This window comes from Salvelinus alpinus, chromosome 11 (genome assembly GCF_045679555.1).
Source record: "Salvelinus alpinus chromosome 11, SLU_Salpinus.1, whole genome shotgun sequence".
NCBI classification, from domain to species: Eukaryota; Metazoa; Chordata; class Actinopteri; order Salmoniformes; family Salmonidae; genus Salvelinus; species Salvelinus alpinus.
The window spans coordinates 15,834,567-15,849,451 of NC_092096.1; the positions used below are offsets into that span (position 1 = coordinate 15,834,567).

General features: G+C 47.0%; 1 protein-coding gene across 1 annotated transcript in view; it reads right to left on the minus strand.

Moving 5' to 3' along the window:
- adipor2 (adiponectin receptor 2) overlaps positions 1-14,885 on the minus strand; it is an 82,554-nt gene that overhangs the window by 53,399 nt on the left and 14,270 nt on the right. Inside the window, exon 2 of the mRNA XM_071331788.1 lies at positions 9,382-9,753. Coding sequence (XP_071187889.1) covers positions 9,382-9,519 — 138 coding nt within the window. The 5' untranslated portion in view covers positions 9,520-9,753. The remainder of the gene's footprint in view (positions 1-9,381; positions 9,754-14,885) is intronic.

Sequence of the window (14,885 nt, forward strand, 5' to 3'; positions counted from 1 at the left end):
TATAAATTGACAGTCTTCCTCATGGCGCTGACTGAATAAGAGATGGGAGGTGAAGAGTCTTCCTCATGGCGCTGACTGAATACGAGATGGAGGTGAAGAGTCTTCCTCATGGCGCTGACTGAATAAGAGTCTTCCTTATGGCACTGACTGAATACGAGATGGGAGGTGAAGAGTCTTCCTCATGGCGCTGACAATACGAGATGGGAGGTGAAGAGTCTTCCTCATGGCGCTGACTGAATACGATAAGGGAAGTGAAGAGTCTTCCTTATGGCGCTGACTGAATACGAGATGGGAGGTGAAGAGTCTTCCTCATGGCGCTGACTGAATACGATAAGGGAGGTGAAGAGTCTTCCTTATGGCGCTGACTGAATACGAGATGGGAGGTGAAGAGTCTTCCTCATGGCGCTGACTGAATAAGAGATAGGTGAAGAGTCTTCCTCATGGCGCTGACTGAATAAGAGATAGATGAAGAGTCTTCCTTATGGCGATGACTGAATACGAGATGGGAGGTGAAGAGTCTTCCTTATGGCGCTGACTGAATACGAGATGGGAGGTGAAGAGTCTTCCTTATGGAGCTGACTGAATAAGAGATGGGAGGTGAAGAGAGACTTGAGGTTTTAACTTCCACGTATTTCCTGCATGTTAAAATACTGTGTATTTAACTAGACTAACTAGTGTAATAACGCCATCATCCAGGTTCCAGTTGATGATCAGGTTGATAGGGAAAGTGACTCTTTCTAGAATGACCCTGTCATACCTGTTCCTTTCTCTATGATTGGGCTAGTGTTACAATGTCTTCATCACAGTTCTAGTAGATGACAGTCTAGATGGGGAAAGTCACTCTCTCTGACTCAAGTCACTATTTCTAGTGAGACCAGTTCCTTTTATGACTGGTCTCGGAATCACCAACTTTTAAGCCTGGAGACAATTGAGACATGGATTGTGTGTGTGCCATTCAGAGGGTGAATGGTCAAGACAAAATATTTAAGTGCCTCTGAACGGGGTATGGTAGTAGGTGTCAGGCGCTTTTGTTTGAGTGTGTCAAGAACTGCAATGGTGCAGGGCTTTTTCACGCTCAACAGTTTCCTGTGTGCATCAAGAATGAGTCACCACCCAAAGGACATCCAACCAACTTGACACAACTGTGGGAAGCATTGGAGTCAACATGGGCCAGCATTCCTGTGGAACACTGACACCTTGTACAGTCTATGTCCCAACGATTGAGGCTGTTCTGAGGGCAAAAGGGGGGGGGCAACTCAATATTAAGAAGTTGTTCCTCATGTTTTGTAAAACTCAGAATAGGGTGCCACCCGGCAACCAGACACAGCCATCCACACAACAACCTAACAAGAGAAGTTAAGAAGCTTGATACTGTTCACTACGGAACTATAGAATGAAAATAGAAAGCTGAGAATGTCTAGAATGTTCTGAGAATGTGACTGCTTGTCGATAAAAATAACGTGTTTGTTAACGTGACACTTGGAAGGAACCTTAACCCAGTGGTGTGGTGTGATCCAGCCAGCCTGACAGACTTCAGACCAACGACCAGACACACACATTACTGTCTGACTGTTGATACATACAACGCCACCTTTCAACTGGGTTGGCTGCAAAGACAATATGTTGACTTATGACAAATATAGACGTGGGACTTCTGGTGTTGATCACCTGTAGTCATGGTCTTAGATCAGGTATTCCCAACCAGGGGTACGCACAATGCCGTCGGGGTTACACCAAATAAAAACGTGATTCACATATAAAAAATCTACCACATTTTCACAGTCCATTTATATTATCCAACGGGGCTATACATTAGGGAGAGCTTTTTCTCTCGCCCGAGTAGCCTCGTTTCACTGCCAAAAATACAATTAAACCATCTAGGTGTTCAGCGAAATAACAAAACAATGTCAAATACAGGTAGCCTAGTCAAAATAATTAGCATCCAATCACATTAACCGTTACTCTCTCACGGGAATTCAACTAACGGTCTGTATGTAGCCAAACGTAGCTGCTGCTCATGTTGGTATCTGTACTGATGGTGCAAAAGACATGACAGGGAGACACAGTGGAGTGGTAACGCGCGTACAAGCAGTTGCTCCCGACGTCACTTGGGTACACTGCAGCATCCACCGAGAGGCTCTTGCTGCCAAGGGAATGCCTGACAGCTTGAAAGATGGTTTTGGACACTAACAAAGTTAACCATTTTCACTGTAAAGCAAGGCCCCTGAACTCTCGTGCATTTTCTGCATTATGCAATGATATGGGCAGCGACCATATAACGCTTTTACAACATACAGAAGTGTGCTTTTTTTAAATTGAGAGACGAGCTTAAAGTTCTCTTTACTGACCATAATTTTCACTAGTCTGACCGCTTGCATGATGACGAGTTTCTCACACAACTGGCCTATCTGGGTGATGTTTTTTTCCCTCACCTGAATGATATGAATCTAAGATAACAGGGACTCTCCACAACTATATTCAATGTGTGGGACAAAATTGAGGCTATGATTAAGAAGTTGGAGCTCTTCTCTATCTGCATTAACAAGGACAACACACAGGTCTTTCCCTCATTGTATGATTTGTGTGCAAATGAACTCAAGCTTCCGGACAACGTCAAATGTGATATAGCGAAGCACCTGAGTGAGTTGGGTGCGCAATTACGCAGGTACTTGAAACGGATGACACAAACAACTGGATTTGTTATCCCTTTCATGCCCTGCCTCCAGTCCACTTACCGATATCTGAACAATAGAGCCTCATTGAAATTGCAACAAGCGGTTCTGTGAAAATGTAATTTAATCAGAAGCCACTGCCAGATTTCTGGAGTATCCTGCCTGGGCAAATCGCACTGTTAAGACCCTGATGCCCTTTGCCACCACGTACCTATGTGAGAGGATTCTCGGCCCTCACTAACATGAAAACTAAATACAGACACAGACTGTGTGTGGAAAATGATTTAAAACTGAGACACTCTCCAATACAACATCACAGAGTTATGTGCATCCTTTCAAGCAAAACCATTCTCATTAACCTGTCGTGAGTTATTCAATTTCCGATGAACAAATTAGGTTTTATATGTAAGATTGTTAAATAAAGAGCTAAATTATTGATTATTATTTGTGCCCTGGTCCTATAAGAGCTCTTTGTCACTTCCCAAGAGCCGGGTTGTGACAAACTCACACTCATTCTTATGTTTAATAAATGTATCGTATAGTGTGTGTGTGGCAGGCTTACAATGATGGCAAAAAAACAACATTTGAGAGTGCGCTGACCCTGGTGCTAGAAGGGGTACGCAGCTGGAGGTAGAACGTTTGAAAGGGTACGGGACTATAAAAAAAGTTTGGGAACCAGTGTCTTAGATAAACAAATAGGCTATACTCTGCTTGAAAGCTACTTGACAAAAACACCTTGGGCCAACTGTTGGCACGAGGGGCCAACTGTTGGCACGAGGGACCAACTGTTGGCACGAGGGACCAACTGTTGGCACGAGGGACCAACTGTTGGCACGAGGGACCAACTGTTGGCACGAGGGACCAACTGTTGGCACGAGGGGCCTAGTTTCCAGGTATGGTGACACCACTGCTACAGTAGCTCTGATGAGACCTGTTAAGGAGGCAGTGGGCTGTCATTACCACTGTGATGACAGAGGTAATGACACCCAGCCCTATACCCCAGCCCAGGCCCTCTACCCCCGGCCCTATGGCCCAGGCCAGGCCCTCTACCCCCGGCCCTATGGCCCAGGCCAGGCCCTCTACCCCCGGCCCTATGACCCAGGCCAGGCCCTCTACCCCCGGCCCTATAGCCCAGGCCCTCTACCCCAGACCAAGACTGTTTAAATCATGCAAAGCCAAACCATATTTTGACAATAGGCCTTCCACCTATCAGCCGAGACAGCGGCATCCAGGACCAACCGGGGAGAGCAACATGGCAGGCTGCTCTCCTGAATATCAACAGCAGCTGTATTGGGTTACCAGGCATCACAGGGCTGGCTTTACATGAAAGACTACACGCAGATCAGAAGCCAGGGATTAACACTGTGTGTGTGTGGTGTGTGTGTGTGTGTGTGTGTGTGTGTGTGTGTGTATATACACTGCTCAAAAAAATAAAGGGAACACTTAAACAACACAATGTAACTCCAAGTCAATCACACTTCTGTGAAATCAAACTGTCCACTTAGGAAGCAACACTGATTGACAATAAATTTCACATGCTGTTGTGCAAATGGAATAGACAAAAGGTGGAAATTATAGGCAATTAGCAAGACACCCCCAAAAAAGGAGTGATTCTGCAGGTGGTGACCACAGACAACTTCTCAGTTCCTATGCTTCCTGGCTGATGTTTTGGTCACTTTTGAATGCTGGCGGTGCTCTCACTCTAGTGGTAGCATGAGACGGAGTCTACAACCCACACAAGTGGCTCAGGTAGTGCAGTTCATCCAGGATGGCACATCAATGCGAGCTGTGGCAAAAAGGTTTGCTGTGTCTGTCAGCGTAGTGTGCAGAGCATGGAGGCGCTACCAGGAGACAGGCCAGTACATCAGGAGACGTGGAGGAGGCCGTAGGAGGGCAACAACCCAGCAGCAGGACCGCTACCTCCGCCTTTGTGCAAGGAGGTGCACTGCCAGAGCCCTGCAAAATGACCTCCAGCAGGCCACAAATGTGCATGTGTCTGCTCAAACGGTCAGAAACAGACTCCATGAGGGTGGTATGAGGGCCCGACGTCCACAGGTGGGGGTTGTGCTTACAGCCCAGCACCGTGCAGGACGTTTGGCATTTGCCAGAGAACACCAAGATTGGCAAATTCGCCACTGGCGCCCTGTGCTCTTCACAGATGAAAGCAGGTTCACACTGAGCACATGAGCACATGTGACAGACGTGACAGAGTCTGGAGACGCCGTGGAGAACGTTCTGCTGCCTGCAACATCCTCCAGCATGACCGGTTTGGCGGTGGGTCAGTCTGGTGTGGGGTGGCATTTCTTTGTGGGGCCGCACAGCCATCCATGTGCTCGCCAGAGGTAGCCTGACTGCCATTAGGTACTGAGATGAGATCCTCAGACCCCTTGTGAGACCATATGCTGACACATGCACATTTGTGGCCTGCTGGAGGTCATTTTGCAGGGCTCTGGCAGTGCACCTCCTTGCACAAAGGCGGAGGTAGCGGTCCTGCTGCTGGGTTGTTGCCCTCCTACGGCCTCCTCCACGTCTCCTGATGTACTGGCCTGTCTCCTGGTAGCGCCTCCATGCTCTGGACACTACGCTGACAGACACAGCAAACCTTTTTGCCACAGCTCGCATTGATGTGCCATCCTGGATGAACTGCACTACCTGAGCCACTTGTGTGGGTTGTAGACTCCGTCTCATGCTACCACTAGAGTGAGAGCACCGCCAGCATTCAAAAGTGACCAAAACATCAGCCAGGAAGCATAGGAACTGAGAAGTTGTCTGTGGTCACCACCTGCAGAATCACTCCTTTTTTGGGGGTGTCTTGCTAATTGCCTATAATTTCCACCTTTTGTCTATTCCATTTGCACAACAGCATGTGAAATGTATTGTCAATCAGTGTTGCTTCCTAAGTGGACAGTTTGATTTCACAGAAGTGTGATTGACTTGGAGTTACATTGTGTTGTTTAAGTGTTCCCTTTATTTTTTTGAGCAGTGTATATATATATATATATATAGATAGGAGTGTGTGTGTGGGGGGGGGGGGGGGGGGGGGAAGTGTGTGCTCACTATTGACCAAAACAGGTACAGAAGACAAGGAAACAACCAGTAGTCTGAACAGGAAATCCAACCACGTCAGGTCATCAGTTACAGCTAGACCTGACCTCAGGTCATCTGTTACAGCTAGACCTGACCTCAGGTCATCTGTTACAGCTAGACCTGACCTCAGGTCATCTGTTACAGCTAGACCTGACCTCAGGTCATCTGTTACAGCTAGACCTGACCTCAGGTCATCTGTTACAGCTAGACCTGACCTCAGGTCATCTGTTACAGCTAGACCTGACCTCAGGTCATCTGTTACAGCTAGACCTGACCTCAGGTCATCTGTTACAGTTAGACCTGACCTCAGGTCATCAGTTACAGTTAGACCTGACCTCAGGTCATCAGTTACAGTTAGACCTGACCTCAGGTCATCTGTTACAGTTAGACCTGACCTCAGGTCATCTGTTACAGCTAGACCTGACCTCAGGTCATCTGTTACAGTTAGACCTGACCTCAGGTCATCAGTTACAGCTAGACCTGACCTCAGGTCATCAGTTACAGCTAGACCTGACCTCAGGTCATCAGTTACAGCTAGACCTGACCTCAGGTCATCAGTTACAGCTAGACCTGACCTCAGGTCATCAGTTACAGCTAGACCTGACCTCAGGTCATCTGTTACAGCTAGACCTGACCTCAGGTCATCTGTTACAGCTAGACCTGACCTCAGGTCATCTGTTACAGCTAGACCTGACCTCAGGTCATCAGTTACAGCTAGACCTGACCTCAGGTCATCTGTTACAGTTAGACCTGACCTCAGGTCATCTGTTACAGCTAGACCTGACCTCAGGTCATCTGTTACAGCTAGACCTGACCTCAGGTCATCTGTTACAGCTAGACCTGACCTCAGGTCATCAGTTACAGCTAGACCTGACCTCAGGTCATCTGTTACAGCTAGACCTGACCTCAGGTCATCTGTTACAGCTAGACCTGACCTCAGGTCATCTGTTACAGTTAGACCTGACCTCAGGTCATCAGTTACAGCTAGACCTGACCTCAGGTCATCAGTTACAGCTAGACCTGACCTCAGGTCATCTGTTACAGTTAGACCTGACCTCAGGTCATCAGTTACAGCTAGACCTGACCTCAGGTCATCAGTTACAGCTAGACCTGACCTCAGGTCATCTGTTACAGCTAGACCTGACCTCAGGTCATCTGTTACAGCTAGACCTGACCTCAGGTCATCAGTTACAGCTAGACCTGACCTCAGGTCATCTGTTACAGCTAGACCTGACCTCAGGTCATCAGTTACAGCTAGACCTGGCGGTGGAACAACTAGGGATCTCCCAGAGGAACGGGCTGAGAAACACTGACTTACAGTGTATTTCTCTTGGCCAGGCCAGCTTGACTGCCTGTATTCAGCACTCTGAGAAACACTGACTTACAGTGTATTTCTCCTGGCCAGGCCAGCTTGACTGCCTGTATTCAGCACTCTGAGAAACACTGACTTACAGTGTATTTCTCCTGGCCTGGCCAGCTTGACTGCCTGTATTCAGCACTCTGAGAAACACTGACTTACAGTGTATTTCTCCTGGCCAGGCCAGCTTGACTGCCTGTATTCAGCACTCTGAGAAACACTGACTTACAGTGTATTTCTCCTGGCCTGGCCAGCTTGACTGCCTGTATTCAGCACTCTGAGAAACACTGACTTACAGTGTATTTCTCCTGGCCTGGCCAGCATCACTGCCTGTATTCAGCACTCTGAGAAACACTGACTTACAGTGTATTTCTCCTGGCCTGGCCAGCTTGACTGCCTGTATTCAGCACTCTGAGAAACACTGACTTACAGTGTATTTCTCCTGGCCTGGCCAGCTTGACTGCCTGTATTCAGCACTCTGAGAAACACTGACTTACAGTGTATTTCTCCTGGCCTGGCCAGCTTGACTGCCTGTATTCAGCACTCTGAGAAACACTGACTTACAGTGTATTTCTCCTGGCCTGGCCAGCTTGACTGCCTGTATTCAGTACTCTGAGAAACACTGACTTACAGTGTATTTCTCCTGGCCTGGCCAGCTTGACTGCCTGTATTCAGTACTCTGAGAAACACTGACTTACAGTGTATTTCTCCTGGCCAGGCCAGCTTGACTGCCTGTATTCAGCACTCTGAGAAACACTGACTTACAGTGTATTTCTCCTGGCCTGGCCAGCTTGACTGCCTGTATTCAGTACTCTGAGAAACACTGACTTACAGTGTATTTCTCCTGGCCAGGCCAGCTTGACTGCCTGTATTCAGCACTCTGAGAAACACTGACTTACAGTGTATTTCTCCTGGCCTGGCCAGCTTGACTGCCTGTATTCAGCACTCTGAGAAACACTGACTTACAGTGTATTTCTCCTGGCCTGGCCAGCTTGACTGCCTGTATTCAGCACTCTGAGAAACACTGACTTACAGTGTATTTCTCCTGGCCTGGCCAGCTTGACTGCCTGTATTCAGTACTCTGAGAAACACTGACTTACAGTGTATTTCTCTTGGCCAGGCCAGCTTGACTGCCTGTATTCAGCACTCTGAGAAACACTGACTTACAGTGTATTTCTCCTGGCCAGGCCAGCTTGACTGCCTGTATTCAGCACTCTGAGAAACACTGACTTAGTGTATTTCTCTTGGCCAGGCCAGCTTGACTGCCTGTATTCAGCACTCTGAGAAACACTGACTTACAGTGTATTTCTCCTGGCCTGGCCAGCTTGACTGCCTGTATTCAGCACTCTGAGAAACACTGACTTACAGTGTATTTCTCCTGGCCTGGCCAGCTTGACTGCCTGTATTCAGTACTCTGAGAAACACTGACTTACAGTGTATTTCTCCTGGCCAGGCCAGAGAATCTGCTCCCTGATGAACTGCCTGTATTCAGCACTCTGAGAAACACTGACTTAGTGTATTTCTCTTGGCCAGGCCAGCTTGACTGCCTGTATTCAGCACTCTGAGAAACACTGACTTACAGTGTATTTCTCCTGGCCAGGCCAGCTTGACTGCCTGTATTCAGTGCTCTGTGCTGCAGCAGTCTCACAAACTAGCAGCAGCAGAACAGACACAGATCATTAAACCATTGTGTTGTCACATGCCTCAGGGGGCAGGCTAGCTTCTCTCTCACGGGCCTAAATGAAAGCAATAGCACACCAAAGACATAGGCTGCCTGCTCGGCTCTTTGAATCTCACACACACAGTTAGTCACACACACACACTTGGATTTATCCGTTTATCTGTGCTTTGATATGAAAACCCCCCCTAGAGCAAGAATATGCCTGTTGTGAGAATGGTCTAGTATAGATCTTTACTGAAGTCCTCTTCATTAGTGAAGTACAATATTGACGTCACAGCAGCACAGTGAGAGAGGCAGGAAATGAGATGGAGATGAGATGAGGAGTACTGAGCTCTCATGCTGATTGGATCATTATCTAACTCTGCCAGCTGAGTCCAGGATGTATGAAATCTTATTTATCCCTCAGAGAGCTGTGGTGTCTCTTGAATGGGATACGGTTATTGTGATGAGTGTCTGTTGGATAGGAAGTAGCTTTATTGTTGTGTGTGTGTGTGTGTGTGTGTGTGTGTGTGTGTGTGTGTGTGTGTTCACTCAGCCGTACCAGTGGGTATCATCAACCCAGATAGTCTAAAAGCCTCACTCACCCTCAGAGTCACCCCGTTGTGCGTGTGTCCGTCTGAGATGACATCATCCTCCTCATGCTGCTCTCTAGGATCCACCTGCTCCGTAGTGGTGCCATCAGCATCTGTAGCAGCGGTACCACAGCCTCTATATCTCAACATGAAGCCCGGGCCCTCGGCCCCTGAGGGCCTCTGCTGCGGCTCCAGCTCCCCTCCTCCTCCGGCTCCCTCCAGCTTGGCTGCTGGTCTGATACTCCCCCGCTGACCGCTGTGGACTGACCGGCCTGGCTGGACTGGTAGAGGGTCCTCCTCCAGCTAGACGGGGGTAACTGGGTCCTGGTGGTGGGGTCGGGTCGTTGGCCAGAAAGGGTGGGGGTCGGTAGACTGGTAAGGAGCCTAAAGGAGGAGAGGGAGAAGATGGGGAGGAGACAGGAAGGGATGGAGGGAGAGAGAGAGGAAATTAGTTCTTATTTTGAATATCTTGTTATGAATTGTTTGTATTTGCCAGTATTAGGGCGGTAACCAGATAAGGAGTGGTGTAGCACGCAGCGGGGGAGGGGCCCCAAACCCAAACAAATACCCCCGTATATGGTCTATAGGATATATGGCCCAAGCCAAGCCAGTATGTCTACATGAAAACAGTGTTGACATTCATTGATATACTTATATCAAGATTTAGACCCGGACAGAGAACTACAAGTCAACATTACACAGTGTGAAATGTCAGAGACAGTCTACAGGCAAATGGTCACAATTAAAAATGGTCAATAACCGCTCATCACCACAGTCTGGTTGGGTGTCATGCTGGGTAGCTTAGCAACTCGCAATGCCAAGGACATGGAGAGTAACCCAAGAGTCCACACAAAGAGAAGACTCCTCTCTGGCTGTAAGCACTGAAAATCTCTCCTCTCGCTCTCTTTTCACACCTCTCCAAACCTCTTCCTCTCCTGGCTAATAGTCTGACACTCATCTAATCTTCCTTTCAGTAAGGTGCTGCTGTATGAACCTGTAGAGACTCCTGTCATTTCCAGGACAGTAAGGTGTTGCTGTATGAACCTGCAGAGACTCCTGTCATTTCCAGGACAGTAAGGTGCTGCTGTATGAACCTGCAGACTCCTGTCATTTCCAGGACAGTAAGGTGCTGCTGTATGAACCTGCAGAGACTCCTGTCATTTCCAGGACAGTAAGGTGCTGCTGTATGAACCTGCAGAGACTCCTGTCATTTCCAGGACAGTAAGGTGCTGCTGTATGAACCTGTAGAGACTCCTGTCATTTCCAGGACAGTAAGGTGCTGCTGTATGAACCTGCAGAGACTCCTGTCATTTCCAGGACAGTAAGGTGTTGCTGTATGAACCTGTAGAGACTCCTGTCATTTCCAGGACAGTAAGGTGTTGCTGTATGAACCTGTAGAGACTCCTGTCATTTCCAGGACAGTAAGGTGATGTATTGAAGATTCTAGAAACTTACCACCTCACAAACCCTGCTGCTGGAGTCTGGACAGAGAAGAGCTTGTTCAATAGTTTATAGCTCCATGTTCTACAGAGCTAAAACATATTCCATATTACTCCCTTTACAGACTAGAAGCCTAGACTGTAGACACACTGATGGCAAGTCAAGGTGAACATGCCTGAAGCACTGGACCACATTCTAACTCCCCCTCTCCTCTTCTCTCTGGCAGCACACTGTGACATGGACCATGGAATTCTATGGTGGATGGGGACAGGAAGAGAACTGCAGTGCAGAACCACTGTATGGAACGCCCGCTGTGAGCGTGACCTGCATACCCTCTGAACGGCCATATACCATTATGTGCTTACACACCAGCAGTTGCAGGACACGTGCAAGCACACAATGCACACAATGTACACACACACACACACGAGCACATGGTGCAGCTTGGCCCGTTCACTAATCCCTGAAAAGACCTTGCAGTCAGTCACATACCAGTTGCCACCTGCCCCAAAAGCTCCCCCGCGGCTAGCATGTGGGCGGTCCGTACTGTACTCGTACTGAAACACACCACAAACACTCTGCTCTCACATCAGACGAGGGCCAGTCGTAGCGTGTCGGGGAATGCATCTACATAAATCACAGTCGACTAGAAGAAGATGGTGTAAAGAAAAACAGGAAAGAGCAAAGTATGGAAGGCAATAACAGAGAGAAGGGGGCGGGGACAAAAACACTGCTTGTTTGGACTTCTGGAAGATCGAGGACATTGGTAAGTACATATAGCCTGGTGCCAGATCTGACGGTATAGGAACTGGCAAGACAGCACAAACTGACCAAGCTAGTCCGTACACACAGTCAGACATGGAGACCAGGCTAGTCCGTACACACAATCAGAAAAACAACATCCTGTGATTGATTCCACTTCCCATCATGCAATTCCTTCAAATTCTACAGCATAGCTTGGACAACATCCAAGCCCTCCGCTAGGGAACAACAAGCCGGGGACAGGAGGATGTTTCAGAGGGAGGAGGAAAATGAAATACATTCAGAAAGACAGACAATGCCTGGCAAGCATATGGTGTTGCTGATGACAAATCCATGTGTTCCCCAAATGCCACCCCTAGTCCCGATACAGAAAGGTTGGGCGATTCTACGATTCTATCCACCATGTTTGACAGCCATCGTCAACGGTGATGACATATTTGAACATGACTGCGCCACTCAGAGTCTGGCGGCGCACAACGGAGCAGGGGGCAGTCAGCAGGGCGACATGTCAAATGGCCTATTCCCTTTTTGGCATTGGCTAAATGTTAAATCTATACAGTGCAATCAGAAAGTATTCAGACCCCTTGACTTTTTCCACATTGTTACGTTACAGCCTTATACTAAAATTGATTGGCCCGTATTGTCTTGGCTCCTGCATTGTCTTGGCTGTGTGCTTAGGGTCTTTGTCCTGATGGAAGGTGAACCTTTGCCCCAGTCTGAGGTCCTGAGTGCTCTGGAGCAGGATTTCATCAAGGATCTCTCTGTACTTTGATCTGTTCCTCTTTCCCTTGATCCTGACTAGTCTCCCAGTCCCTGCTGCTGAAAAACATCCTCCACGCTGCCACCACTATGCTTCACCGTAGGGATGGTGCCAGGTTTCCTCCAGACATGACGCTTGCCATTCAGGCCAAAGAGTTCAATCTTGGTTTCGTCAGACCAGAGAATCTTGTTTCTCCTTTAGGTGCCTTTTGGCAAACTCCAAGCTGGCTGTCATGTACCTTTTACTGAGGAGTGGCTTCCATCTGGCCACTACTATAAAAGCCTGATTGGTGAAGTGCTGCAGAGATGGGAGAACCTTCCAGAAGGAGATCCATCTCAACAGAGGTACTCTGGAGCTCTGTCAGAGTGGCAGTCGGATTCTTGGTCACCTCCCTGACCAAGGCCCTTCTCCCCCGATCGCTCAGTTTGGCCAGGCAGCCAGCTCTAGGAAGAGTCTTGGTGGTTCTAAACTTCTTCCATTTAAGAATACTGGAGCAAAGGGTTCTGAATACTTATGTAAATAAGGCATCTGTTCATTTTTTTTAAATAAATTTGCAAAAATTTCAAAAAGCCTGTTTATAGCTTTGTCATTATGAGGGATTGTGAGTATTTTAGAATAAGGCTGTAACGTAACAACATGTGGAAAAAGTCTATGGGGTCTGAATACTTTCAGAAGGCTCTGTATGTGGTAGTTAGGACTTAACTTAATGCAAGAGAACAATATAGACTGTATAAAGAGCGGAGAGCACCAAAGCAGCGCAACATTTCAGATAGGGCTAATGTGTTTCCTCACTCTCCAACGTCATATGATCACGGGCCTTTGGCAGCGGACACTCTGTTGTCTGGCTTATTGTTTTAACATCTTTAAGCTGCAATATGTAACTTCTTGGGTGCCCTGACCAAATTCACATAGAAATATGAGTTATAGATCTGTCATTCTCATTGAAAGCAAGTCTAAGGTGTGGTAGATCTGTTCTGTTTGCGCTATTTCTATTTTTTTAAGTTGCGTTTTTTTACGTTCGGTTTTGTACACCAGCTTCAAACAGATAAAAATACAATATGTTTAGTTACATTAACTGAAATTATTATTATTAACTATTCAAATATTTGCAACCAGGAAGTGGCAGTATAAGCAAATTCAATGGATAGTTGAGAGTCATTTTACAGGGTTCCCTCTCCCAGATCTTAAGAATGGCATTATGTACCAAATCACAGTTCTGGTATAACTAATGTGTCCTTCGTACTGTGTATAGTGTGTTCTTCCCGCCAATTGACCCCCTCTGTGCTAGAATGGAGATGAGGTAGGCTAAACCATATACGAACAGGACTGAAGGCTAGATTGGAGAGTATGTCGAGACGGAGGTCGAAGCTTCATTTAGGCCTATTGAACAGAAGACAGAGACTTTGAAGCTTTTCCCACCAGTGGGGTGTCTCCACCAAACAGTTTTTCATGCACCAAATAAAAAGATAAAGTTCAATGTGTTTCCATCTCATTTTCATCTCTACCCGTCGTCACAAAAACTGTTGCGTTAAATAGCAAATGTGTCTAATCTGGTCCTGGCACATGCTCTCTAGCCAGCAGCTGACAGATACAGTGAGGGTAGGCTAGTCTACATGATAAGATTATTATGGGTAAGAGCGAGAGTATTATTATATTATAAAACGTCAGTCAAGTATTGATCATCATGTGACCAGAATGAGCCTCAATATTTATTGGAAAGGAGCATCAAGTTCATCCCTGCACTTTGACCTCCCTGTGAAGTTCATCATCACTTATTTAATCAGTAGCCTAATAAACTGCATGGTTTCCTGAGTCCTAGTGGGACGACCAAACACCATGTCAGCGCATTACTCCAAGATTACTTCAATATGGTTATTATGTCAATATTTACCCATAAAAAGGTGTTTCTACCGCATTTTCTCAAATAATACATTTTATACAAAAAGATCCCACCATGTTGAACAAACAAATTATCTGTTGGCATTATTTTTTATTTGTACTGAAACGTCCTGCGTTCATCACAGCTGTTGGGATTTTTTTTTAAATAGGGTACGACTTTACTCGCATAAAAACTGTGAATGGAAACGTGGTTAGTGAGAAAGATTTCACATTTCTACATGGGGGAGAAAACTGCCCATGGACACATAGGATGGCTGAAATTAGAAATGTTTTAATGCATGTTATATATAAATGACCGTATGGTCGAGGCCTGTGTGGTCCAGACCATTTGGGATGCCCCCAGAACAGATGGCAACTGGCAGGAAAACCATCTAACAGGCACCGAGACAAGTCACTTTGTTCCAGTGAAGCTTGATAGGAACAGATTGTGTGTGTGTGTGTGTGTGTGTGTGTGTGTGTGTGTGTGTGTGTGTGTGTTCAAATGTCTCCATTCTGATGAAATGCATACAGCTGCATACAGAATTAACCAGCCAATCGAGACCCTTTCGCACCAATTCCCCAGAATGAGAAAATACACACCATGAAATAGACCACATATCACGTCTAAAACCTCCAGCACAGCGCATCTAAAACCGATACAATACTGGGTCAATAT